This window comes from Poecilia reticulata, chromosome 21 (assembly GCF_904066995.2).
Source record: "Poecilia reticulata chromosome 21, P_reticulata-male-v2, whole genome shotgun sequence".
NCBI lineage: Eukaryota > Metazoa > Chordata > Actinopteri > Cyprinodontiformes > Poeciliidae > Poecilia > Poecilia reticulata.
In genome coordinates, this window is record NC_088850.1 from 8,931,072 (window position 1) to 8,955,929 (window position 24,858).

The 24,858-nt window shown below is 40.2% G+C and overlaps 3 protein-coding genes across 4 annotated transcripts; 2 read left to right on the forward strand and 1 right to left on the reverse strand.

Moving 5' to 3' along the window:
* Positions 1–447: 447 nt before the first annotated feature.
* zpax1 (zona pellucida protein AX 1) lies at positions 448–4,885 on the forward strand. 2 transcript variants are annotated; one of them, XM_008397573.3, is made up of 21 exons: positions 448–595; positions 664–737; positions 808–903; positions 980–1,104; positions 1,179–1,322; positions 1,393–1,449; positions 1,529–1,693; positions 1,759–1,855; positions 1,925–2,142; positions 2,212–2,368; positions 2,435–2,643; positions 2,713–2,830; positions 2,916–3,115; positions 3,179–3,293; positions 3,361–3,530; positions 3,595–3,689; positions 3,750–3,880; positions 3,966–4,155; positions 4,201–4,363; positions 4,620–4,734; positions 4,805–4,885. In XM_008397573.3, exons 1-21 carry the CDS (start codon positions 576–578, stop codon positions 4,870–4,872), a joined length of 2,727 nt encoding a protein of 908 aa, XP_008395795.1. In that variant the 5' UTR covers positions 448–575; the 3' UTR covers positions 4,873–4,885. The 2 variants fall into 2 exon arrangements, with proteins under 2 accessions (XP_008395795.1, XP_008395796.1); XM_008397574.3 differs by having other exon boundaries at positions 4,222–4,363.
* Positions 4,886–6,131: 1,246 nt separating this feature from the next.
* On the reverse strand, positions 6,132–11,757 carry LOC103457445 (uncharacterized). The gene is made up of 21 exons (XM_008397577.2): positions 11,473–11,757; positions 11,341–11,399; positions 11,157–11,243; positions 10,956–11,077; positions 10,731–10,874; positions 10,554–10,646; positions 10,295–10,468; positions 9,539–9,641; positions 9,051–9,271; positions 8,751–8,907; positions 8,468–8,679; positions 8,287–8,401; positions 8,006–8,205; positions 7,608–7,722; positions 7,367–7,536; positions 7,204–7,298; positions 6,993–7,123; positions 6,724–6,913; positions 6,477–6,618; positions 6,304–6,397; positions 6,132–6,216 (listed from the first exon to the last, which is right to left on the reverse strand). Exons 1-21 carry the CDS (start codon positions 11,493–11,495, stop codon positions 6,146–6,148), a joined length of 2,718 nt encoding a protein of 905 aa, XP_008395799.1. The 5' UTR covers positions 11,496–11,757; the 3' UTR covers positions 6,132–6,145.
* Positions 11,758–12,018: 261 nt separating this feature from the next.
* On the forward strand, positions 12,019–16,913 carry LOC103457444 (delayed-rectifier potassium channel regulatory subunit KCNS3). The gene is made up of 2 exons (XM_008397576.2): positions 12,019–13,182; positions 14,822–16,913. Exon 2 carries the CDS (start codon positions 14,826–14,828, stop codon positions 16,320–16,322), a length of 1,497 nt encoding a protein of 498 aa, XP_008395798.1. The 5' UTR covers positions 12,019–13,182; positions 14,822–14,825; the 3' UTR covers positions 16,323–16,913.
* The last annotated feature ends 7,945 nt before the right edge of the window (positions 16,914–24,858 follow it).

The following is a 24,858-nucleotide window of genomic DNA, read 5'->3' on the forward strand; positions in this document are numbered from 1 at the left end:
AACAAATAAATAAGGAGACGAATGATGAGATCAAAAAGTGAAGCTTTGGTTTACCACACTGGTAAACTGGGTCATTATTTTGGTCGGGGATGAAAATATTGCAACAAACCAGGCCTCAAATGCATAGAGGATAACTGCTTCTGTCCACTGCACAAAGCATTTGCAGTAAAAGGAACTTATTAGGCAAAATATGTCACTAAAATTCACAATAAAATCCAAATGTTCATCCTGATAGATAAGTCTGCACAACATCCTCTTTTGATAGTCACATTCATTATGGTGTTAGAAGTGAAACACTCGTTTTATGGAAAGCAGTCAATTCAAAACAACAAACTGGGTGAATAATCTTGATCAGACTTGCTTGTTTCTGGGGGGAGTCTCAGGTGTAAGGAATTTCCACTAATTAGGTCACAAGTGAGGCTGTGATTAGTAGGCCTATAAAACAGGTGCTGGGGATCTTCAGATCACATTCAGCTCCTCTTCCTCAGAGCTGCTTTGTCCTGTGGGCTTGTTGTGCTTACAGTAAACAGCTCTGGCTGTAGTTGCCTTTTGTTTGGCTTCTGTTACATTGCTTCATGTGGCAACCCAAGAAACTGTAAGTTTTTTTTTTCCCTTTTTAAATGTGTATAATTCATTTGATCTTTGAAATTCCTTTAATTTTAGGGTGCTCTGGAACTTGATTGTGGCACTTTGTGCCTTGGGTCAAGCATGGTCAAACATGATCAGTCCTCAGCCAAGTAAGCTTGACTTTCATCTGTTCAATCTCATGAGCTTTTTAACAAGTGATTTAACTAGCTCTCTCGACAGGCAGTGGTTTAAAGGCAGACTGTGCTGCTAATCTGATGAGGCTGACCCTAGATGAGGTTCTTGCAGTGGGGAATCAGCTTGAAGTAGAAGCGCTCAGTAAGTTTCAGGTTTTATCAGCTGCAATGACTCTAACCAAGGCACAAGTTACTCATGTACTGTCTCTACCATCCAGATGAAACCCAGTACATCTTGTTGACACCCAGTCTAGCTGCTCAGTGTGGCTACAGTATGGAGTCAGACCCCTGGGGCAACACTAGAATCTACACTTCTCTGCTGGGGTGCTTTGTTCAGAATAAGGTTTGTTTTAGTGCAGTGCTAAAGACTGGCTTCAGCATAACTGGGCTTGGTGTAACGACTCTCTGGGCTTTTAGGACGACATGATGTTTGGTGTTGGTCTGAAACTCAAAATCTACCGACATAGTCCTTCTGATGTGGTTAGTCACGATGTGGCACAGACCTGCAGCTACACTCGTTGGGCCCCCCGAGAGATCCTTTGCGACAGGAACTACATGGAAGTGGGTCATAATTTTTAAAATGACTTCACAGCTAATCTAGACAATGGTTTGAAATTATTTTCTCATGTAGGTTTCAACATACATGGCTCCCCAAGCTGACAACTCCCAACTCAACACAATCCCTGGTGTAAGTATAAATGGCTTTGCAAGACATTCATAAAGCCTAGCTTTCCAGCTAACTTTTTTTTTTTTTTTTCCCTCCCCAGACCTCTGAAGAAGTGTCTGGAATCTGGAAGATGACATTTTTCACTCCTGAGCCCATGTCAATGGTCTTGAAAGAAGCCCAACAAGCTGGTTACAGTGCCATGACTACAGCTACCCGTGTGGTTGTAAGGAGTCCTTACAACACAGCTGAGACTTATTCAGAGGCTGTAAGTAGAGTTGAACTGTTGACATTAGTTGCTTGAGCTGTAAGTGACACTAAATATAATCATAGGTTGCTGGAGTCCCCATGGAAGTACTGAAGGTGAGCATTTACCACAAGGCTCATGATGGACTGAATATCTTCAACTTGGCAGCTGCTTGTCCCACAGGCAAGTCTCTAAATCTGGCTTTACATGACATTTGACTATCGATTGTCTGACTTATTGTTGTATGACTAGGTGGCGTCCTGTTCACTGGGGACCTAATCTCTTGGCATGTACCTCGCCGTGTGACTCCTTTGTTGGATGGACGCATTAGACTTGTAGAAATGAACATGGGAATCGATGGCCTGAGGTTGGATAGCACTCAGATGGCTGCAAGGGGGTACTATCTATCTATTACAGACTTCCATATTATTGTGGAGATCCCAATTGGCTCACCTGATGGCTACTACAAGGTTGGTGGTTGGCTCTGAATAAAAGTATATTGTAACTTTCTAATATTAAATCTGCATGTTCAATTGCAGAGCCATGCTCCAGACTTCCAGTACCACATCACCTATACCATTGAGCCAATGCTGGAAGTTTTCTGGAGGGCAGACCAAACTCAACAAAACACAAGATATAAGATCTTGTTCCCCATCACAACCCCACCAATGCCTCGTCCTCCCTACACCGATGACCGTACGTTTTGCTAAAAAGAACCTCAAAGTGGTATGCTGCACATTTTTAACATGTCTGGTCTCTCAGGTACTGTGCCAGAAATGAGGGAATTCAACCTTTACGTTGGCACATTCCTTCATGATGTGGAGCTGAGGAACATCACTTTTGCTACTGGAGTCCTTACTGTAGAGGAGAGCAATGCCAGAGGGTTCACTGTTCAGCAGCATGTTGAAGCCAATGGATCATCAGTCTTGTCTCTCAAAGTTCCTTTTGATACTGATGTCGTCTTCAAACATGTATGTTGGCTATTGTAGGTATTTTCTTATTGGTCCATTTTTAATTAAGCCTAAACTCTCCTCCTTAAGAATCCACAAGTATTGGTGACTACCTACACCCTCAGTGTAGTATTTGGCTTTGTCATTCTGCCTGAGGGAAGTTCATTTGCCCATGCAGTGAAATTGCAGGCATCTCTTCAGGATGTTGGTAAGTCTTGTAAAACCTGCACACAAACTTCCCTCTGCTCTAAAAGGGGGGTGGGGGGGTAACTAAATGATTTTACTACTTCCAGTGCTGCCTACACTCTCTGGCACTTGTGACCAGGATCAGTTCTATATTACTGTGAAATATGGCAGCCAAGGGACCAACTTCAACACAATGGTTGGTGGTCTGGACTTAACACCAGAGTTTGCAGAAGCCTACAAGTTCAAAGGCAATGCCACACATGGCAGCATTGAAGTGCCATATACAGCTACCAGCTCCGCTTTTGAGGTAAGTCTGAACTGTGCGGTGAGCAGACTGACGGCAACACTGAATAGCTTATTCTCCCTCCAGTTGATCACAACAAATTCAATCCGAGCCAGACTGGATGTGCTTGTGTGGGACCCAGTTACCAACTGGATTCTTTCTGACTTGTTTCTGGCCTGCTACTTCCCTTTGACAACCACCAGTAAGTACATGTAGAAGGCTACTAAATTCTATCGCCGTGAACCTAAAACTTCCTATTTTCCTTGTAGGGTGCTACCCCAATGGAACAATCAGTGCTTTGGCTGTGAAAGTGGAATCTGTACCCAATCTTGACCCAAGTTGGCTGACTCTGAAGGACCAGTCCTGCATGCCAGTCTCTAGCAATGATCGCTTTGCTCAGTTTACCTTCAGTGCCGACTCCTGTGGAACAACTAGAACAGTAAGTCAATATTTAACTACTTGGTACTTAGACCAAGACTTAACTTGTATACATTTTTCCTTAGTTCTTCGACCACTACATGATGTATGAAAATGAGATTGGCCTGTACAATGCTGAGAAGGGCCTTACCCACACATCACCTGTTGACCCTGAATACAGGTAAGACCAACTGACATCTTAATCTGCTGTGGGATTTTTGCTAACTTTGTCTTTCTGTAGGCAAACTGTCTCCTGCTACTACATGGTCAATGACACGCAAACAATTGCCTTTCATGCCAAGTCAAGACTATATGAACCAAAAGCAGAGATCAGCTCTGGACAAATGACTGTCCAAATGAGGCTAGCAACAGGTTAGGATGCTTGATCTAAATGTCATAACTACTTGCTGCTAGACTTCTGACTATTAAATAAAAAAAAATGGACACTCCCCTCTAGATTCTTCATATCAAGAGTTCTATGAAGCTGAAGACTACCCAGTGGAGAAATATCTGAGGGAGCCACTGTACTTTGAAGTTGAGTTGGTGCAGTCAACTGATCCTCACTTGGCATTGATCTTGGATAACTGCTGGGCTACTCTCCAGAAAGAAAGGACCTCTCTCCCCAGCTGGGACATTATTGTGGCCAGGTAAAACAATCTAAGAAACTTCAAATCCTTACATTTGTGGTCTAGTAACTTTACTTTCTGCTCCAGTTGTGCATACTCCGGCGATGGGTATGCAACAGTCTTCAGTACCATCTCAGTGGATGACAGAGTTTCTGTCCCTTCCCACTACAAACGCTTTTCAATGAAGATGTTTGCCTTCATTCAGGAAAAGCAGGTTCTGAAGCATGAGGTAAGTGTAACTCGATGGTGCCCAAAGTCGATCCTCAAGGGCTGGCAGCCTGCATGTTTTGATGCACCTGGATCAATGATGGCACATTAGAAGGTCTAACATCCTTGACATGCTCAAAGGTTGTTGCTGCCACCAAGGAAAGAACTAAAACATGTAGGATGCCAAGCCCTCGAGGGCCAACTTGAGGCACCACTGGTTTAACTTGACTGTAGGATTAAAAATCAGAGTACTAGAAAACTAACGCTCTAATTTACAGGTTTATGTCCATTGTGACTTGGTAATTTGTGATACAACCAGCCCTGCAGAGGGTATCTGCCAAGGCCAATGTGCTAATCTTGCTGTGAAAGGTACTCCAACACAAATGAGAAGGGGTAAGTTTGTCTAGTTAAAATGACATACTCTTAAAATGGTAACTTCATCTAATCCTGTTGTCTATTGCAGGACAAAGCACAACCTCAACCCACAAGCAGATTTCCTTTGGACCCATTACACTGAATAGTTTTCAATAAATTCTAAAATATTCCTGCCTTTGACAATTTGATCCATTATTATAGTTAATCTTTGAAGCTTTTATTGGTTTAGCCACCAAGTGGCAATTTTATTGACATTTAAATCTGGCACTTGTGGGGGAACAAAAACTTGATCTGGAGAGTTCTCAAATAGGAGCAAAACTAAAATCTTCAGGCAAATGAGCCACATTTTATTCTGAGAAATAAAATGCCAAGGGTTCAACATACTAGTACAAGTCATTGTAATTTATATCCATACAGGAGGGTTGCCCATCTCTAGCCTTTGCAAGGGGTATGGGTACACCTTGAAGTCAAATTCCACACAGCAATCATGCACACAACTTAACATCCTGGTTTTTACAATTGATTTTTCCTTTCTCCTGGTATATAATTTGATCAAGTAAAATCTGTAAGGAGGGAAATATTTTATCTTGCCGTCATAGGAGTATGTGCAAACGATGTAGGACCTGTTGGGCAGTGAAACATCTACGGTCAGGAACCAACTAAGGGTACTTGGATTCAGCATACCTTCATATCTATACCTAGTTTTTGTGATATTTTGTTTGGGTGCTTGATGTGAGGGGTTAACTGCAGATTAAGTGTGCAAGCAAAATGTGAGTTCAGTTCATACATTCATCTCCAGTTTGATATGTAAGGGGGAGGGGCATGTATATGGCCTTTGAACAGTTTAAATGGTTTTAATTGGTCAATGAGCCAAAAGATGATCCTTGTACGTTAGTGTACAGCCCACATCCAAGTAAAGTATCACTTTCTAATCCATTTAGGAAATCAAGTCAGTTTAGGGTATTTTCTACAATTAAACAAGGTTTAAAGCACTAAATTCTGCCCTCAATTAAATTGGAGACTTCCAATATGACCCTCAAACCAAGTACCTGCTGACCCCAAACTATGGAGTACTGTCAATACCAGTGTCTAGTTTGAAAACTTGGGTGTCATCTCAGCCACTGATTCAAAGTGGTATTACTGCATACACCTTTTAGACGTTACAAGATCCTTCCTAAAACTAGTCTAAACCATGAACTAGCAGTAACATTAAAGGCATAGCTTGAGTTTTAAAATTCTCAGCTTTACAGTCAAGTTTAAGGTGATTAAATTCAACTTCACCATCTCTGCTTAAAACCCATCAGGTGTCATGTCCTCTAAAGTAACTAAGCTAAATGGCTGAGTTACATTCACAAAAAGAAAGCAAGTATTGACTAGCTTGCAGCTTAATTTGTGGTAGATTGAAAAGTCTGAAACCAGTTTAAATTGTTTAATTAAATCTTATTGGGCCAAGAGACACATACTCAAAGCCATAGACCTGTGAAACATCACGTTTTCGACCTGCAAAGAGGAGACGAGATTAATCTTTCCTCAAACAGAAGAAGTCTTCAGAGTGCTGTAGCACAAAGCTGAAATCCTCCATCTCACCTTTTGTCTGCTTTGGGTTTGAACATTGTCCTCCACAAATGCCACCAAGGGGATTTTTGGAATCGCAGATCACAACGTCACAATGCACAAAAAGCTGCAAGATTAAGATGTCATTTAGCTATACGTTTCAAATGCAACAAGATTTATACATGCAACCCAATTACATAAACTACCTTGGTACTCATGTCATCTTTGCCATCAGCAAAGGCAAACATCTGGATCTCAAAGCGTTTGAAGTGGGAGGGATACCTAACCCTGCCATCAGTCCAGACAGGATGATAGACTACCTGGTAAGGGTCAGCTGGGTTTGGACAGCTGCAGAAGGTGTCAAGTTTTTAATGAATCTTAGACTACTCTAGATACTTCATTTTGCAACAGCTTCACCTTGACAAACTATGTCAAGTGTCACTGATAAAATACCCATCAGTTATCAGATGCCATCTGGGTTGGGATGTTCTGTCTTCCTCTTGTGTTGCCCAGCAGTTTTCCAACTCAAGTGAAACCAGAGGGTTGGTAGATTTCAGCAGCTCCACCTCAAAGTACAGTGGCTGTTGTAGATATTTTGCTATGGGATAGTCTTCAAAGTTTTTAAATGCACGGTAGGAGTCATCTAAGAGATCAAGATGACATGTAGTCCCTTATATCAGTTGCCTTCTCAAATCTGACATCGAGTTGTAGTCAATCCTTACCCAAAGCAAGCCTCATTACAACTTGCAACTGGCCTTTAGAGTTATCTACATAAGGTTCACTCCTGTGAGGTCTTGCGTTGAAGGCCACAGCCTGGCTTGTGTTGATGTCGTAGAAACAGGAAATCTTTAAACTGAGAATTTAAAGCAAAGTTTTAATTCCCCACCCTTCAAGTTGTCAGTCAGTTCTTAAGTGTTTAAAGCCGAGTCTTACTGATACTCTGGTTCCTCTGATGTTGGACTCTTTTTCATTAAAAGTTCATCTGGCAGTGAGATCTCATTTTCATAGAGCATGGCATTTGTCATGAACTGAAAAAAAAAGTTACAGGTTCATCTGTTTTAGAAAGACATCATGTAATCATTGAGTGCCAACGTACCTTCCTTGTTGTACCACATGAATTCACTGCGAAGACAAAGAAAGCATAGCGGTCATCACTATGGACGGGGCCACAGGAAGGATCCGCAAGGGAGAGCTGGCTGGGGTTCAGCAAGGGCACCGATTCCAGTTTTAAGGCCAGAGCAGTCATTGTGCCATTTGGAAAGCATTCTTGAAGAGAACATGTTTACCAGTGTTCAACAAGGTCACCAAATGTTAGGGTGGATATAAAGGTAACTTACCTGTGAGTGTTGAAGGAAAATTGCAAGCTACAGAAAATTCTTGAATTTGAGAATTAGTCTCTGGGTTACTTAAAACTACATCAAGTCTGCTCCTAATGGATGACGCTTCAATGGCCTGAAAGGAGGAATGTTGCTTGAAATTAGACACTTTGTCCCTTTAAACTAGTGGTCCCCAAAGTCGGTCCTGGAGGCCCGGCATCCTGCACGTTTTAGTTCCCTCCCTGGTGGTAGCAACAACCTTTTCAGCTTGTCAATGTTCCTCTTAGGGCTTCTAAAGAACCATCATTTGATCCAGGTGCACTAAACCAGGGAGAGAACTAAAACATGCAGGATGCCGGCCCTTGAGGACCGACTTTGGGCACCCCTGCTTTAAACATTAAAACCCTTCAGAGTCATACCTCCACTGTAACATCAGGAGCTGAAAATGGCACAACAAAACTGAAGTGTGTCCTGTTCTCCATATAGTCATAATGCTGAGCCAAACTGGGGGTCATGTAGCGCTTCCCCACCATGGTCTGAAAGTTGTAGCCTTCGCTTCCATATTTTACAAGGACATAGAAGTTATGGTTATCACAGCCACCAGAGACAGAGGGCAGGACTGTCAAAAAACAAACAAACAAAAAACCATGAGTGTTCAAGTAGTGCAATTTGAATTATTCAAATCTTTATAAATGCAGACCAGTATCCTGGACGACAGCTTCCAAGTAGGCTTTGTGAGAGAATGCGACAAGCTCATCCAGGATCAGCAGACCAAAGGTCAGGTAAAGGGAGTAGACTGTGACTCCCTCTCCAGTCTGATCAAGAGGTAACATTAGAAGACATGCCAAACAAGACATTTCTCATCCATCTAAAATCTTTACCTGTTGCAAGACTGCAGGGTCTGCAAAGGGCACTTGGAGGGTAAAGACCTTCAAGCTGGTGTTGGGAGACATGTGTTCCAAGATGTTAAAGCCTCGGGCACTGCAGTCTGGCATGGATAGAATTTCAGCAGAGAAGGTAATGTTCATTAGAGCCACATCAGCAGCAAAATGGCCAAGCGTCATCCTGAACATCTTCTCCCCTGGAACTGTATCTGCAGGAAGATAAAGGAATGAGACAGGCTTGCAAACAAATGGTCAAAGAAATACATAGCCAGTTACTCACTGTCGATAAGTTCTAAGGGTCGTGGTAGCAGATGTGTTGCGATATGAAAAAAGACTTTGTATCTCGTTTGTTCATGAGTGGCATCCTCTGTCCAGAGCAGCTCAAGCATTGGCTCAATCATATAAGAGACGTAGTACAGATCACCTTGAACGTGGCTCTGCAGGAGTGTTTCAGTTTATGCAAAGGCCAAGAAAGACAGGTTAGCTAGCGTTGCCTATCCGAGTACATTTTGCAAGCCTAAGGATATTTGAAACTTGCCATCAGCATGCTTCATAGATTAAATGTCATAAGCCAGGTCACCTTGTAGTAGCCACCAACACCCCCAATGGGAAGTTCAGTGACAATGTAGAAGTCATTGAGTGTTACAGAGTATTCTCGGGCCTGCATCTCAACAGTGTCTAGCCTTTGGCCATTTATACCCAAGTGCACCTCCAACAGATTAAATTGTCCAGAAGAAGTCATTGGGTCCATCTGCTGGGGCAGGTACCAGGTGATTGTGCTTTGAGTGAAGAAGACACTACCTGCAAGTTAGGCACAAGACCAATTAAGAGCATTACACAAACAGTTAGTTTTAATTTTGGCACGTACAAAGCTGTGCTCAAGTCCTTGCCTTGTGAGCAGAAGCTGGCCATTTACTGCAATTAAGCTTGCCATTATTTGAGTCTTTGGAAATGTATGCAAATAATGCAACTCCGTGGCATAGATGTTGAAGCCATAGAGCAGCCTCTCAACACCATAAAATGTCAAGACTCCTTAGACAAAGCAAATGTTATTGAAAGTCTGCTTACCCTCCTGGATTGGACAAGCAGCTGCAGCATCAATTTGTGTTGCAAGCCACTTCTTTTCAAAGATTGTTGAAGTTTTGAAAATTCTCATGGGAACCCCTACTACCTGGGTGTCAAAAATATAGAACATTATTGAGCGACAAGCAAATATGAACCACATCATAGAACAACAGTACAATAATTACACAAGTCAAGATGTGCCAACTGAGTCTTTGAGTTAGCACATCTCAAAGACTCAGTTGAGTCTTTGAGACTCAACTAAGTAACTACCCATGATCACAAGAACTACTGTTCTGAAGGTTACTTATTGCATCCTCTTGTGTTATGTGAAGTTCTGATTGTTCAGATTATGCATTTTAGAACTGCACCTATTGTAGCACTTCTAAGAAGCCTACACTGGGTCAGGTATTAATGTTCCATTGTAAAACTAAGGCCAAGTTTTCTTTGCAGTAGCTTACTCAAAGTGAATGCAGTAGTAAAACTAGATTTACAGTAAAAATACTGGAACCTACAGACGCCAGTATTTGAAGGTATATTTACTTTCACCACTGTATTTTACGGTGGCCAACAGGTGCAAACACCCAGCAAAGACAAGAAAACACATGCAACAAAAAAAGATGCAAACAAAAAAATGCTGAAAACAGAAGTGATCCAGACCACTAGCACTACTATGAAGTTAGTAGTTTACTTCACATCTATTGACCTACTGTGAGCAAGTCACATTAAGAGGTTCTCAGGCAGTAATTGCCTTTTACTCACTGTCTGCATGAAAGTTTCTGGTGCAATTATTGGACTTCTCAAAACCAGCCTTGTAGGAGTATTTCCAATGCCATATCCACATTGCTGTGCAGCAGTCACACTCATAGGTTTCTCTCCCTCTGGTGTGAAAAACACAACGGTTGTAGCTTCGAATCCTGCATCCATAGACCGTTTCTGCAACTCGGATACAAGAGGGCAACTTTTATTCAGGCATCCAGAAGTTAATTCCACACAGAGTCTGACAGTCTCTAAAGTTCACCTCTGCAGCTCGACGAGGGTTTGAAGGCTTTGAGGGGTGGATAGGATGTCCAGGCAGAGGAAAGTCTTCTGTAGTTGCACGTTTTACTGACACCTAGAGGAAAAAAAAAGAAAGAAACAGGCCATTAGCTACAAGGAACATTTATTCAGCTCAGGGCCTAGATTTAAGTTCACTCACTTCCATGTAGTTATAGTCACAGATGACTTCTCTGGAGGCCCAGACATCATACCGGCAGGTTTCAGCCACCTGATACACCTCTTCTTGAGAAAACTGATTCCTTTGAAGGCGAAGTTGTAGTGCAGTTGTGAACAGTTCATCATCCTGCAAACAAAAAGAGTGTCTCATCAGGTAAAGAGGCTTAAGGAAATGCATTTATTGCTTAGAGAGCTTTAGTCTTGTTACCACATTTTGAGCAAAACAGTTTTGGAGGGAGATATAAATTAAGGCATTCCCAAATGAGTCACTCTTCATGCTGAAGCCACACTGCGCCGCAATACTTTGTGTAACAACAATTGCCGTGTTATCTAGGATAAGAAAATTTACACTTTCAGTTTTGGGTGTAAAATTTTGATTTTGCAAGAGCCAAAACAAGCAGGAGCTTACTCATGATAACGGCAACATCCAAAAGGCTTCCTCCAAGAGGGCCAACATCCACACGCATAATATTCCCCAAGCATTTTGCTTTGATATCTGCATTTAAAGAAGAAAAAAAAGCTACACATGCAAGAAAAACCTGCAGAGTTGGCAAATCTCTTAAGATATGCCACTATAAGACAGATAGCCTTACTTATAGGGGGCTTCCGTTGAGCCTCTATGCTTGCAGCCACTAGCAAGAGGAGAATCCACCTGGGAATAAGAATTAAAAACATGAAACACCAAATCATTGAATCAAGTTTGATTCGATGAAAAACCATCACACCTCAATAAAAGCAGATGCCCCATTGTGCAGTCTGTGGGAGACTGGTAACCTCAGAGTTCCTATGTTTGCCACTTCATAAAAAACTTGTCAAGAAAAAGGAACTCTGCAGGTCAAAGCCCTTTGGAAGTCTAAGGAGAGCGTCCCTGTCCCTCGATACAGCCGCTCACAGGTGGATCCAATTACAACCTTTTGGAGATAATTGTGTGGACAGCCTGAACTAATGTTGATTTCCTGCCAACTGGTTTCTGCGTTTTGCCTTGATCTATAAGATCAAGTGCTGCCAAGACAAAGACTACGCTTACAAAACAATGCTTAAGCAAGTTGTTTGAAATGCTTAGATATTTGTAGCTCATCAGCTTTTAAAAAATACTAAAAGGAGTTTTTATTTTATTTTAAATTCTGAATCTTTGGGATTCTAATTTTAACTTTTATGGAATAAATGCATTTATTTGGCTCCATGTGAGCAAATACAAAACAGATTTGCTCACCTGGAAACTGAAAATTATTGCTATTTCGCAATATGTTTTTTTTTTTTTTTTGCCAAATAGCTAATGATTAGTTAGACTGAAGGATGAGTGTCTATGGAGTTCTTGCCAGTTTTAGGTGTAAAGATTGATTGACTTGATCTGGAATTTGACTGGGTCATGCAAAAAGAGTACGTTTTGATCTAAGCCATTCCGGTGTAACTGTATGTGTCATGAACCTCCACCCCAGTCTCAAATCCTCTGCATCATTTGACAAATTTTATTTTTATCATAAACATTTATTTAGTTCAGAACATCATCAAATCTGGGCAGCTTATCCTGCTCCCACTAAAAAATAGCAACCCAGAACTTGATGCTGCCACAACCATCGGGATAATATTTTTAGGGTCATGTGGAGTGCTAGTTTTGAATTGTGCATGCAGGCCAAATTTTCTTTTTATTTTCTTCATATCATCAACTCACTCTTCTGTTTACTAGTTAAGCTACCTCTAGCTGACTTTAATTCAATGACATCAACATAAAAGATAGCAGAATGTGTATGCCACACTTTTGAGATTTTTACATACTTAAATAATCAATGTTTGTTATATAAAAATGTTTTCAAATGTGAATGCTTCTGGAAGTCACTTTAAAGCTATTCTTTCTCGGGGAGTGTGCTGTAATTCCTTTTTGCTGCCAAATAGAGTCTGAGGTTTTTGCTTGGCGGTCAGCCTGACAGCAGTACCTTCTCAGAGAGGATTAAAATGTCTGATGTTACTACTTCTCTCTGTCCTTCATGCACAAGCCGATGTCAGCTCCTGCTACAGAGCATTCAAGCAAAAGCCAAGACACATTTTTAAACAATAAAACATTAAGGGGTTGCAGGTGCAGCCTTATCAGATGGAAAAGCGCAGTCAATATTCAGGAACATCAAAAGCCTATAAAGAAGCTACAAAGATTGTTCTGTTCTGCATCTCTTCATCTTTGCAGGCTCTCTCTCTCTCCTCCCTTGTCCTCTTGCCCCTCCCTGCTCCCTGTAAAAGGCAACAAACTGCTGCCGCTTGGCTGTCCCAGCTCCAGCTCCTCCTGTCCCGTCCGTGAGGCTGCGGCAGCGTACTGCCCGGCTGCTTCTCCTCATGTTGCTTCTCTCACCCCACATCATCCTGACAGCACCAAATCAGTGGAACAAGGGAACAAAACCAGTTGTATAAAAGTTATTTAATGGAAAGAAAGGCTGAAACTACAGGTAGGTTTTTATCTTTTTTGTTTTGCATTTAGTTCAAGTGGAAAAGTGTTGGAAAACCTGTTAAATTTGATGGGGTTTTTTTCTGTTTTTTTTTTTTTAGCAAAAACTTATCATGGATAGAAGCAGGATGAACTGTTGGAGGATAGTATTTCATGTAAAGATGTAAAAAAGTAATTAATTTTAACCTGTTGTCTGAGATTGTTTTTTCCCCTTGTCTCATTATAATCCAGTAACCCAGTAAAGAAACATCCTGTCAAATTTATTATTTTTTTTTATTTAAATGTTTCCTATCATAAAACATATTTTATTGTCAGTCCAAGAAAAGCTGATTAAAACAAAAGTAAGAAATTCACTTCTTAGGGTAAAGAAGCTACCAAAACTAACCTGGCCCCTATGTGAACATGTAATCGCCACTTAAACCTAGTTACCTGTGGCAATAACTGTCATTACATTGTCAATGAGTGTTTCACAGAACAGGTTTAATTAAACTACTTTGTAAGATTTTTGAGCATTAATACCCTTTTTAGGGTCCTGCAGAAGTGTCTTAATTTGATTTAAATCTATACTTTAGCAGCTGTTTAGGGAAGTAATTTCTAGTGTGTCGTGGATTATTATTGTGCTGCATAATCCAAGTGGTCTCAAGCCGAGCACTGCCGTATAGACAGTCGCACCACCAACAATAAGTTTGACGTTTTGTGATGTTGACTCTGAAATACTGTTAGTTTAATGTCAAACAAATTGTCCCGACGATTTGTTCTTTGTAGGCAGCATAGGGTTTTGCCTTGGCTCTCTCCAATGCATGTATTTCTCTATTTTCTTTCTTATTGATGAATCATGAACACTGAGCTTAGCTGAGGTAAAAAAAAAATAAAATAAATAAGGCCTGTGGTGCTTTGGACGTTTTTCTGTTTTGTTTTGTGATTTTACGAATGAGTCACTAATGCCCACTTGGAGTAATTTTGCTGGCCAATTTCCCCTTTTGAGAACAATAGTTCTTAATGTGATTCCCTTCAGACCAGACATTCCCTTCAGAGTGATTGATAATCAACAACTTTGTTTCAGCTCTTTTCTTGACTTTCTTCAGATCAAAACATGACATGTTGGTTTTTGAGATGTTTAAGCCTACTTCATTTTGTCAGACAGGTTCTGTTTAGGGATTTCTTGGTTCCACAGGTCTGGCAGAAGTCATGCCTGGGTGTGTCGAATGAAACCAAATAATGTGGTTAACAAGGTGGAAAGTAGTATTTTCACAAAGGAGTCAGGTTCACATGTGTGAAACTCAAGACCAAGGGGCCAAATCTGGTTTACCACAGTGTTTTATATGGCCCTCTGAACTCTAGAGGGAATCTTCAAAAAACTGTTGCGGCTTTAATACCATTGTATCAATAAAATCAAACCAGTTTTTTTTTCTGGCACAAACACATTCATAATCTTGATATGGCCCAAAATGAAAATGAGTTTAACACCTTTGGATGAGTCTTTTCCCCTAAATATATGTATGACATTATTATTTAATATCTTCTGAAATTATGTTTGCCTGATACTAAGATGAGATGACAAACAGAAGAAAAGTCTAACAGGGCAAATACTTTTACCACTTCCGAGTTTTACTGCAAATACTTTTCTCATGATGCTTTAGGACCATGGGGTATGGCCAAATCCTCCACCAACACGGAAAAGAGGAGGACCAGGTCAACCTCAACGTGGGAGGCGTATGCCACAAAGTGGACCCGGACATGTTGCTCCGCTTCCCTCAGACACGCCTGGCACGTCTGCTGCGCTGTCCGAGTGAGGACGCCATCTTGGAGCTATGCGATGACTACAGCCCGGCCGAGAGGGAGTATTACTTCGACAGGAATCCTCGCGTTTTCCTCTGTGTGCTCAACTTCTATCACACGGGTCGCATCCACATGATGGAGGAGTTCTGCATTTTTTCCTTCAGTCAGGAAATCGAGTACTGGGGCATTCATGAGGTGTACCTCAGCCCCTGCTGCAACACCTGGTACCATGAGAGAAAGGAATACATCGAGGACAGAGACTGGGACATCCGGAGCGAAGAACAGGAGCCTAGCTTCGATTCTTCCTTTGAGGAACTGTCCGCTCTTGACAAGGACCTGACTAAGTTCAAAGGGGCATGGTGTGGAGAAGTGAGGAGCTACATCTGGCTCAGACTGGAGGATCCCGCTCACTCCAAAGCTTCAAAGATTATCGCCATTGCCTCCCTTAGCGTGGTGTTGACCTCTATCATTGCCATGTGCATCCACAGCATGCCAGAGTTTCAGCGGGTGGACGACAATGACCGACCCATCGAGGACCCTGTCCTCACCATCCTGGAGGAGATTTGCATCACCTGCTTTTCCGCAGAGTTCTTCATCAGGTTCGTTGTTGCTCCATCCAGAAGGAAGTTCCTTGCCAACCCTCTGAACATCATCGACGTTGCTTCCATTTTGCCGTTTTACTTCACTTTAGCCCTGGAGAAATCTGACGAAGAGAGCATGGAGGAGAGCGAAGACCTGGAAAACGTGGGGAGGGTAGTCCAGGTTCTTCGACTCATGAGGGTTCTCAGAATCCTCAAATTGGCCCGGCACTCCATCGGACTGCGAGCTCTGGGTGCAACCGTCCGCCACAGCTACCAAGAGGTGGGTCTGCTCATTCTCTTCCTCTCAGTGGGAATCTCCGTGTTTTCTGCCCTCATCTACTTTGCGGAGAAGGAGGAAAAGCACACGGATTTGGGGACCATCCCTTCAGGTTGGTGGTGGGCCATGATCACAATGACTACAGTGGGTTATGGTGACACATGCCCTGTGACGGCAGCAGGGAAGATGGTGGCCACCTTATGCATCATCTGTGGCCTGTTGGTGGTGGCTCTGCCCATCACCGTGATCTTTAATAAGTTTTCAAAGTACTACCAGAGGAACAAAGCCATGGATGTACGGTGCATCACCAAGCCTGAAAGACAAGACCCTGAACTCCCGCATTATAATATCAAAGAGCTGTTCACGGGTAGCGTGTACCCCTTCATAGGAAGCCTTGCGTTCAGGAACAGTGTGAGCAGCAGAGAGGACGACACTGATGCCTCCAGCTTCCAGGACATTGAGATGTGTGATAATGACACTTGTGAAAATGGGCCAGCAAAATGAGATTCCTGACATTTCACAGAGCATCACTCCCTTTATGACAGCACGTCACTCTGTGCCTCTGGGGACAGCGAGTACCATCACTTACCTTACCGTCTTCCTTCCTCATGAGGTTCAACAGAGAAATATGTTGGGCCACAACTTTTATTTTTTTCCCCGCATCTGTATGTGCGCCTGTAAAATACACTGTGTGACTAAAACTAGAAAATCTAAAGGGAATTATCTGAGTCCTCCTCAGAGGTTTGAAAGCCCATTTTCTGCTCGAGGAAACCGCAATGATGCATGTAGGAGCCCGTAATGTTAATGTTTTTCAAAGTAATGTCGTTTATTGATTTCCTCTGCTCGCTGAAAGTTCAGACGGAGACTTTGCCAGATGCGAGAGCCCCGAGTGAGAGCAGCACAGTTTGCAGTTTGCAGTTTGCATGGCCCGAATTGAAATGCATTTTTTGGAAAGTAAATTATTACAATGCTTGTATGAAAAAGTAAGATAAAGCCGATCGGGAGAATAATGCACATCTCTCTCAGAGCACTGTTAAAGCACAGGTTGTTATTTTGCTCCTGTGAGCATGAAATAAAACTTTATTCTTATCTGGATTCAGATTTTTACCTTCATTTGTTTTCCCTCAGACAAAAAATATGCTCTCAAATCTAAGTAAAAGTATCCCATTTAACTGACAAAATGCAATTGAGATGCACAGAAGCTCGATTTATCTGCTCACCCTTCTCTGCTCTTCAGAGTATTGATCGCCTGTCCTCTGTTGTAATTTCCACTTGGATGATCTGCTGCACCACAAAAGGAAATTTCCAAAAATCTGGTCTCTGCAGGGGCTTCAGTGCAGTCATGCAGTTGATTTGAAGCATCTTCTGACACAGCAAGATGTTACCTGAAGCCTTCATTTTCTGTCTGAAATTAAAGTTCAATTGGTTTTCTTTTATATTGCTATAAAGTGATGCGTAAATATAAAAAAACTGTAAAAGGAAATGGTCATAAATGTCGGTTATAGGCAGGTGTCTTCTTGCACACTGTGTTTTTCACATTCATACTAACATAAATAGATAAATCCAATTACTCCCAGGTTATTCATTGAATTTAGTAAATGAGTTTCGATCCTTGGTGTTTCTGTCAGATGTGCATCACTTTGTAGATTAGCATATTGCTTGATTCGCATTTTGTGTTCAGTTGTCTTAGCTTGACTTTAGTAAGATTGGCAGACAGAAAATAATCCACATACTTTTTGACTATCTATAAATTGACATACAGGGATTCACAGTATACACAGCCATGCAAAAGTATTCACACCAATTTTGTAACTGTTAGAATGTGATTAATGGTTTTTAATAGATAGAAACCTGACAAGTATTTTGCAGTATCTAACAGGTTTTCTTCAGACAGTTTTGACTGTTCCCAGGACAGGATAATCTTAGATGCCCCTATATTCCTCCCCCACTTGAGTTATTGCTCAAACATTGTTTCTATGATTTCATTTGGTGATAAACACATAATTTTTTTTATGTTGAAAAGCCTCTTGCATTACCCCAATATTTAACTCAGACCATAAATTCTCTGCTCTTGGGGGTACAGCCAATCAGCACTAAGGAAAATAAATGGTGCTCTTGTCAGGAAGCATTGTGCCTAGATACTTTAGCATTCCAAAAGGCATTTTAGATGTGTTTTATGTAAAAAAAAACAACAAACAAACAAACAAAAAAAAAACCCACACACATTCATTTTGACACAAAATATCTAGTTTAAAATTACATCAAAATTGGTGACAAAAAGTTATCAATTTACATAAAAGCTATTATTTAGGGTGGATAGTTGTAGATGAAATTTAACAATAAAAGCACAACTCAGATTTAGTTTTCCCAGTAGGCATACCTGACCCTGTATTAATTAATCACTATTCAAAGCCCTGTGAGCTGATTGCTTTCAGATGTGGTGTTGTTAAAGTATATTAGAAAAATACCAATTACGTGTAAAGGTCACAGCAAGCGTGTCAGCAGAAATGTTGCTGCGGAGAGAATGCATAGGTTCCTATTTCATGTGCTTTACCTTTTGGCCTTTTTTTTTATAACCCATGAAATGAAACCTCTTTTACTACATTACAGCTGAAGCGAAGCTGCTTACCCCAATAGTTTTGTGGAAAAAAAATGAAGCTGTAAAGCTCACCGACTGGATGTGGTGGAGCACTAAAGCGCCAGGATATAAGATGTCTCTGGACAATTGGATTCCTGTCTGAAACATTGTGATCACTTTTATAAGGGGAAAAATCAATACATTTATTTAAGCTGTCTTTTTATATTTGTTAGTCCCATGTGAGAAATTGCTTTTCAATCCATTTCACATTTGTTTAATGGGAAATGTTTGCACACAGAAAAGAGATGGTAATTACATCTAGGTTACAGGGATGTCATGAAGAGGCACATGACTGCAGAGCCTGCAGACAATTTTGACATAAAGTCCCAATAGTTAATAACGGTAAAACTGTATATATATATATATTTTTTCACAAACAGGATCTTGCAAAATTACTCATACACCTTTCTCGCCTATGTTTTACAATGTAAACATATATTAAAATATATCTTTATATTTAAGATTGTCTTCAGAAATCACCAAATGTAACAAGTAAATAGAGACCACTGGTGTGTAATATCACCTTGGTATAAATTCAGCTGTTCTGTCAAGCCTTCAGATGTTTGTTAGATGACATTATGAACAATGAGCGTCATGAAGACTAAGGAACACAGCACAAAAGACGCAGCCAGAGCTACAATTTATAGTTTTCATGTGACACCACACTTCCAAGAACTTCGTAGCTGACCGCCATCTTGATATGCATTTGCCATGCAGTTGGTATGACAACAATAAACAAGCTTAGAACTAGCTTTTGAATCATTTCTATCTAATTCACAAACAATATAAGTACATTAGAACTAAATGGACTGAACGTATACAGCGCTTTTCCAGTCATTTTGACCACTCAAAGCACTTTACACTAGAATCACATTCACCCATTTGCACTCAAACACATTTATACACCAATACACAGATTGGTAGGCAATTTGGGGTTAAGTGCCCAGAGGCACATTAACGTGTGTCAGGAGGAAGCTGGAATCAAACCTACAACCTTCTGAGCGCAAGACGACTGCTCTACCCACACAGACACAGTCGGCCACTAGTACTCAATTGCAATTTTTGAGTACCCTACCGACCTCTGGTGCTCTGCAATCTAAGATGGACAAGTACCCTATGTGTATAATACTACATTTACTTACTCTGTCAGTCACCAGAACCTTGTTATTCACACAGAGTTTGTAAATCCTTTACAAAACTGTGTATAGAATATCAGAACAAAGTCTGCGACCCAGTCAATGTCAAGACTTAAATCCATTTGTTTCTTTAAAATGTACATCATTAAGGGCATAAAATGAGGAAATTCAGTCTCTAGATCTGCAAAGCTTATAGAGATTTATGCTGCATTCCAGTTGTGGTCAGAACTTGGAAATTCCATATTCCCAGCAACTCCAACTATACTCAGTTCCGACTTTTAAGACCGACTTTAGATTTCAGAATGACTGCTCCTCACATGAACAACAGTATGTTGAGGGAGAAACAATTATTTTACCAGACAAGCACGTAAGAGTTCGTCTAAAATCAACGTTAAATGTAGCGCCTGCAACTCTAAATGTAACAAATTAAAAGTGGTGTTTGCTTATGGAAAGTAAAGTTTAATATGACGTTGGTAAGTGGTACGGCAAACAGCATTTATTGGGGTCACCATATATTTGACTATGTTAACTGGAATGCTGTGACATTGGGTGTGATGTCAAACATCATAATCTCAAGAAATGAGGTAAGAAAACGGTTGTGCAACATATTGACAATATAAGACACATGCCACACTTTTCAGATTTTAATCATAAAGCCTTCCAGATCTTATTTTATTGTCACTTTACAATTATGCACTACTTTGTGTGGTCTATCACACGAAATGCCAAAATTACATTAAAGTTTGTAGATGTAATGTGACCAAAATTGCAAACATGTTTAAAATGTATTAAAACCTTTGCAGGGCACCTTATTCACATGCCACATGTGAATAAAGTGCCCTGAGAAAACTCAACCACTTGAGTTTTCTCCTCAAGTGCTTGAGGAGAAAACTATTTTTTCTGTTAAGCTTCTGACATTTGTTTTTAAGGTAAGGTTTATGAACTTGTGCAGTCCAGAAATGCCCGAGGGTCTCTGAACATCACACAAAATTAAAGGTCACTGTGAGCAACGATGAACGTGCATATGAGGAAAATAGGGTCTTGTAGTGCATAGTGTCAACTTTTTGGTTAATTTATGCATTCTACATATTTGCTTCAGGTTTTCTTGCTACAAGTTGCTGTTAGTTCAGAGTAGCAGCCACTGAATCTCAGAAACAACATTGAAATGGGATTTTAAAAAAAATCACTTTTAGATATATCCACATTTTTTTCCAAATAGTTCAATTTGGTCCATTTTTATTCTTTTCACCTCATTCATAGGATTGATGTGCTTTAGTAAATTAAAAGCTGAGTTGTTAACACTTTTATCGCCAAGCTAAAGATGTGTTTTCCCAGGGATGAGTAGTAGCTATTAAGCATGTGGATCTATATGGAGAGATATGTTAGAAGATATGTTTCTCCAGACCTTCCTTGTGAAAAACAGTCCAGACATGTCCTGTAGCTTCAGCTCTTAACACAGTGTGCTGGATCAGAGCTGGTACATGGTGTTCCTCTCTGCAGAGTGTGGCCAGGTCACGTCCACTCAGCTTTTACCAGCATCTTTGTGGTTTTAGCTTGCATCACACAGAACAAGGGAACCACTTTGAATACATTTGCATTCTGTTTTCTTGTTTTTTCAATCATGTGGCTTTAATCCAGACAGGTTCAATAAACTGGGTTATTTTTATTTTCTTCATTTTGTTTAGAGTTGTCTAACGCTTTCCATGTTAAGAACAGCAAATGCAGCTGTACCAAACTTTGTAGTGCCAGATCTTAGAGGATAAATACTGCCTATAATTTCATTGTATGCATTACACATAGATATACAGCACACTCTCTATTGACACTTATGTTGAAGATGTCCGGGTTAAAATGTACAAACAATTGTACATTAATCAGATTAGTATACTGACTTCTGAATATTTATAGCCTTTTGTGAAAAAGAAATAACCACTGCATAATAGTCTTAATTTTGGCATTAATATTGCGCCATACTACTGAGGTATGCTTGTTAATTGAATAAAATGTTAAATTATATGTCTTATTTCTTCATATTTTAACCATCCGATCCAAGACATGCAATCAATAGCTAGATAAGATGTCGACGCTCATCAGAAAAGACTTTAAGAATATTGAATGTGTTGTTATAGTTTCTGCAGATGAAGTCTATGCTTAAAAACGACATCATTTGTGAACTACATTTATTAAAAACAGTCTAGCCAAAGCACAATGTACTCATAAAGGCCAACACAGAAACAAGGAAATGTCAAATAGATTATCAACACACGATAAAAAAAAAAAACACACCAAAGGCCATAAATCACCTTCACCTCACCTGGGACACTGTAGTGTGACTTATCCAATTGTAAACACTTCAACATTGAAGCATTTCAGAAAGGCCTTTTGGTCATTGGCCTGGTCTATTCTTGTATTAATGCCCAGAAACAGTCATTATAGAGGGAGAGGTAGTCCGATACTCCAGGGTCCCCTGTGTGGTCTTGTGTCCGCCTCAGAGGGACCAGAACTCAGCTCAGCTTACTGCACACTGCAGCATCAGCTTCACTGTGACCTCTTTGCCTTTGCCTGCGGATTCAATTCTGTTTGGGAAGTTTAGATGGTAAAACACGAAAGGCTGATTCAAGCTTCCAGCATCCAACAATTGATTGTTCTTGGGATAAATAAATGTTCTGCATACAGATTCTACCCTGTAGCTGCAAGCTTGAGATCAAATGCTGGACGGCAGGCGGGCAACACCAGTGGTTTTAATACTTCCTTACTTCTTCTTCTTGTTCTTGGTATATATATCAAAATATTTCTGACAAAACTCTTAAATATATTGAAAATTTACAAGAAAATGTCAAGTGTCAGTAGTTAAGTATGAATTTAGATCAGCTGGTTCCCGAGGTCGTCAGTTTGTCTGAGAGGGATCGAAATCTATCGCATTACAACTCAAACTCAAAAACATGATTGTTTTTGAGTCTATTTAACATTTTAATGTGGTTCATTGAACTTTGAACTGTTATTCTTTTCAAATTAGACCTTTTTCATGTATAATCTAGAAATACAAGTGGCAACCAATAATAATCTTACTTTGTAAAATATACTCAGAAAAGAAAGTTTTTCCGATCAAAGTAACTTTTATATATAAAAGTAAAGTTGTACAACGCCTTTATTTCTACTTTCTCCTCCATTTCCCATTCAAAATATTAGAGCTCTGCTAACGGCCTCATGTAAATATTAGTAAAACACCATTCATATAAACTGCTTTTTGAAGACAGCAGAGCACAGATCAAACCTTTAGCTTCAGTCTCCAAGATCAACTAATCTGAATGGCAAGAAAATTTCAAAACAAAATGGATTTATTAAAAGAAAAATGATGATGGGTGAAATGGGGAATAGTTCAAGATTTCTGATAACATCACCATGGTTAATGACAAATTTGTAAAACAGCATCACCAATGTTACTGTCCTCTATTTAAATTTGTTTATTGCTTCATTTTATGTGAATAGACTTTTTCTTTAAGTTGGAAAAGTTTACATAAGACACATCATCTGGAGCATATATTCATTTGTTCTGAAAGGCAAAAATCAAACTAACACAATGTTTTTAGCTTTCAAGTATCTGTAAGTCCAAAGGGCTTGCATGACATTATAAAAAAATACTAACGCAATATTGCAGTCACTTCAGAAATTTCCCATCACTGCTTACTCAACAACTGAAAATAAATCGCTAAGAACACAAAACTTTAAAAATTGTAGCTTTGCCCCATTATTCACTTTAATGTCTCTGCAAGCAGTAATCCAGCAGTACAAGTAAAGCATATGTATATCAGTTTCACCTTCTGAATCTGTTTGTCACAGTCTGATTGGCTTCATACAAGCTGCATTTACATTTATCTGACGTATTTCAGAGTGACAGAAAGCCACGTTGGGCAGGTCTGCGCCAAACAACAAATGAAGGGCAGGGTGAAAAAATGTCAGCTGCATGATTCTCAGCTTGGACGAACTAACGGACTCACTATCTATCCATGCATGGAGAGCTATAATAAAAAGAGCAAAGATTTAATGGAGGCAGTAAAGGGCAAAGAGGACTCAGAGTCCTGCTAATGAATCAGAAGAGGATTGGATGAGCATGGTAGTAAAACAGGACAGAATAAGGGTGAAGAATAAAATGACCACCTGCCCTGTGTGTATGTGCAGAAATGCATAGCTGAGCTAGATATTGATAAAGACTTTCATTAGGCTGTAGTATTAAATGCACATGAACACTGAGCTCATTGTTATGAAACAAAACTGAAAAAAAAAAAAATCTAAAAAGCGTATCAAGGTTACTGCCATAATAGGGGTTAATGCCGACCGCACTGAGCAAATCTAATTCAATGTCTGCCTGTTTTCCACAAAAGTATTGTATTGCACTGTAAGCAACTGCAGTCTAAGTGGTTGTTTCTGTCTCCATTATTAAATGAACTTTCCAGGTCGGAGCATCTTGGGGTGTGGAGAAACATGGCCGACGTAGCATCAGTCTGAGATCCGAATCAGTGCGATGAGTAAAGCCTGAAACCCAGTTGGTTCACATCAGTGCTTCACATCAGTGCATGGATTATTAAATTATGAAGCCAGACTTAAGAATGTTTCTTGGATTTGTTTTATCAGACTGTTCTTGATGCAACAAACAATGAGCAAAAAGTCGTGATAAAAATAAAAGTTCTTAGTTTATGCATATAGCGGATGGCATGATTGATTTTCTGTATAGCAAAAGTAAACACAGCTTGTGAAGTGAAGATGTTGAGGATGTGTTGTCTGAGTGAGATGCTTTTATATTTGGTAGCTATAAAAGCTATAATGTTTTAAACAAACAGGTCAGGGCTCAGGCACCTTTAAACCGAAGGAGGACACCACTGTGCCGATTTCAGGTAAAATAATGCAGAACTGAACAAACTTACACGGAAATGTCAAAATGTGCACAGAAATATAAAGAAAGAACCACAGGTAACCTATTTGGACACTTTATCAACAAAAAAAATTATTTAGTGGCTAGTTAAACTTTGAAAACGTCAATCATTCCTACAATTCAAGATCTTTTGATTTGATGCTGGAAATAGATCAGGAGAGACCTGAGCTTTTGCTGGTCACATGCAGATTACAGTAAGGCGGCTCCACGTATTGCTGTGCACTGCCGATCAGCTGCCGAAAGTTCCAGCATCTTTCCATTGCTTAAAGGACAGACAAAATCAGCTGTTTGGAGATATTTTCTGTCATTAAAAAACAAAACTAAATTGTTTTAATG

Excerpts from the sequence above, each read along its gene's own strand:
- zpax1 (XM_008397573.3), top strand. The coding sequence starts at position 576 with ATGTGGCAACCCAAGAAACT. Across the intron at positions 3,294-3,360 it reads CTTCCCTTTGACAACCACCA|GGTGCTACCCCAATGGAACA; the intron begins GTAAGTACATGT and ends TTTTCCTTGTAG. Across the intron at positions 3,690-3,749 it reads CCTGTTGACCCTGAATACAG|GCAAACTGTCTCCTGCTACT; the intron begins GTAAGACCAACT and ends GTCTTTCTGTAG.
- LOC103457445 (XM_008397577.2), bottom strand. The coding sequence starts at position 11,495 with ATGGGGCATCTGCTTTTATTGAG. Across the intron at positions 11,078-11,156 it reads GGATGTTGCCGTTATCATGA|ATAACACGGCAATTGTTGTT; the intron begins GTAAGCTCCTGC and ends TTCTTATCCTAG. Across the intron at positions 9,272-9,538 it reads TGCTTGTCCAATCCAGGAGG|GTAGTGTCTTCTTCACTCAA; the intron begins GTAAGCAGACTT and ends CCTAACTTGCAG.
- LOC103457444 (XM_008397576.2), top strand. The coding sequence starts at position 14,826 with ATGGGGTATGGCCAAATCCTCCACCAACACGGAAAAGAGGAGGACCAG.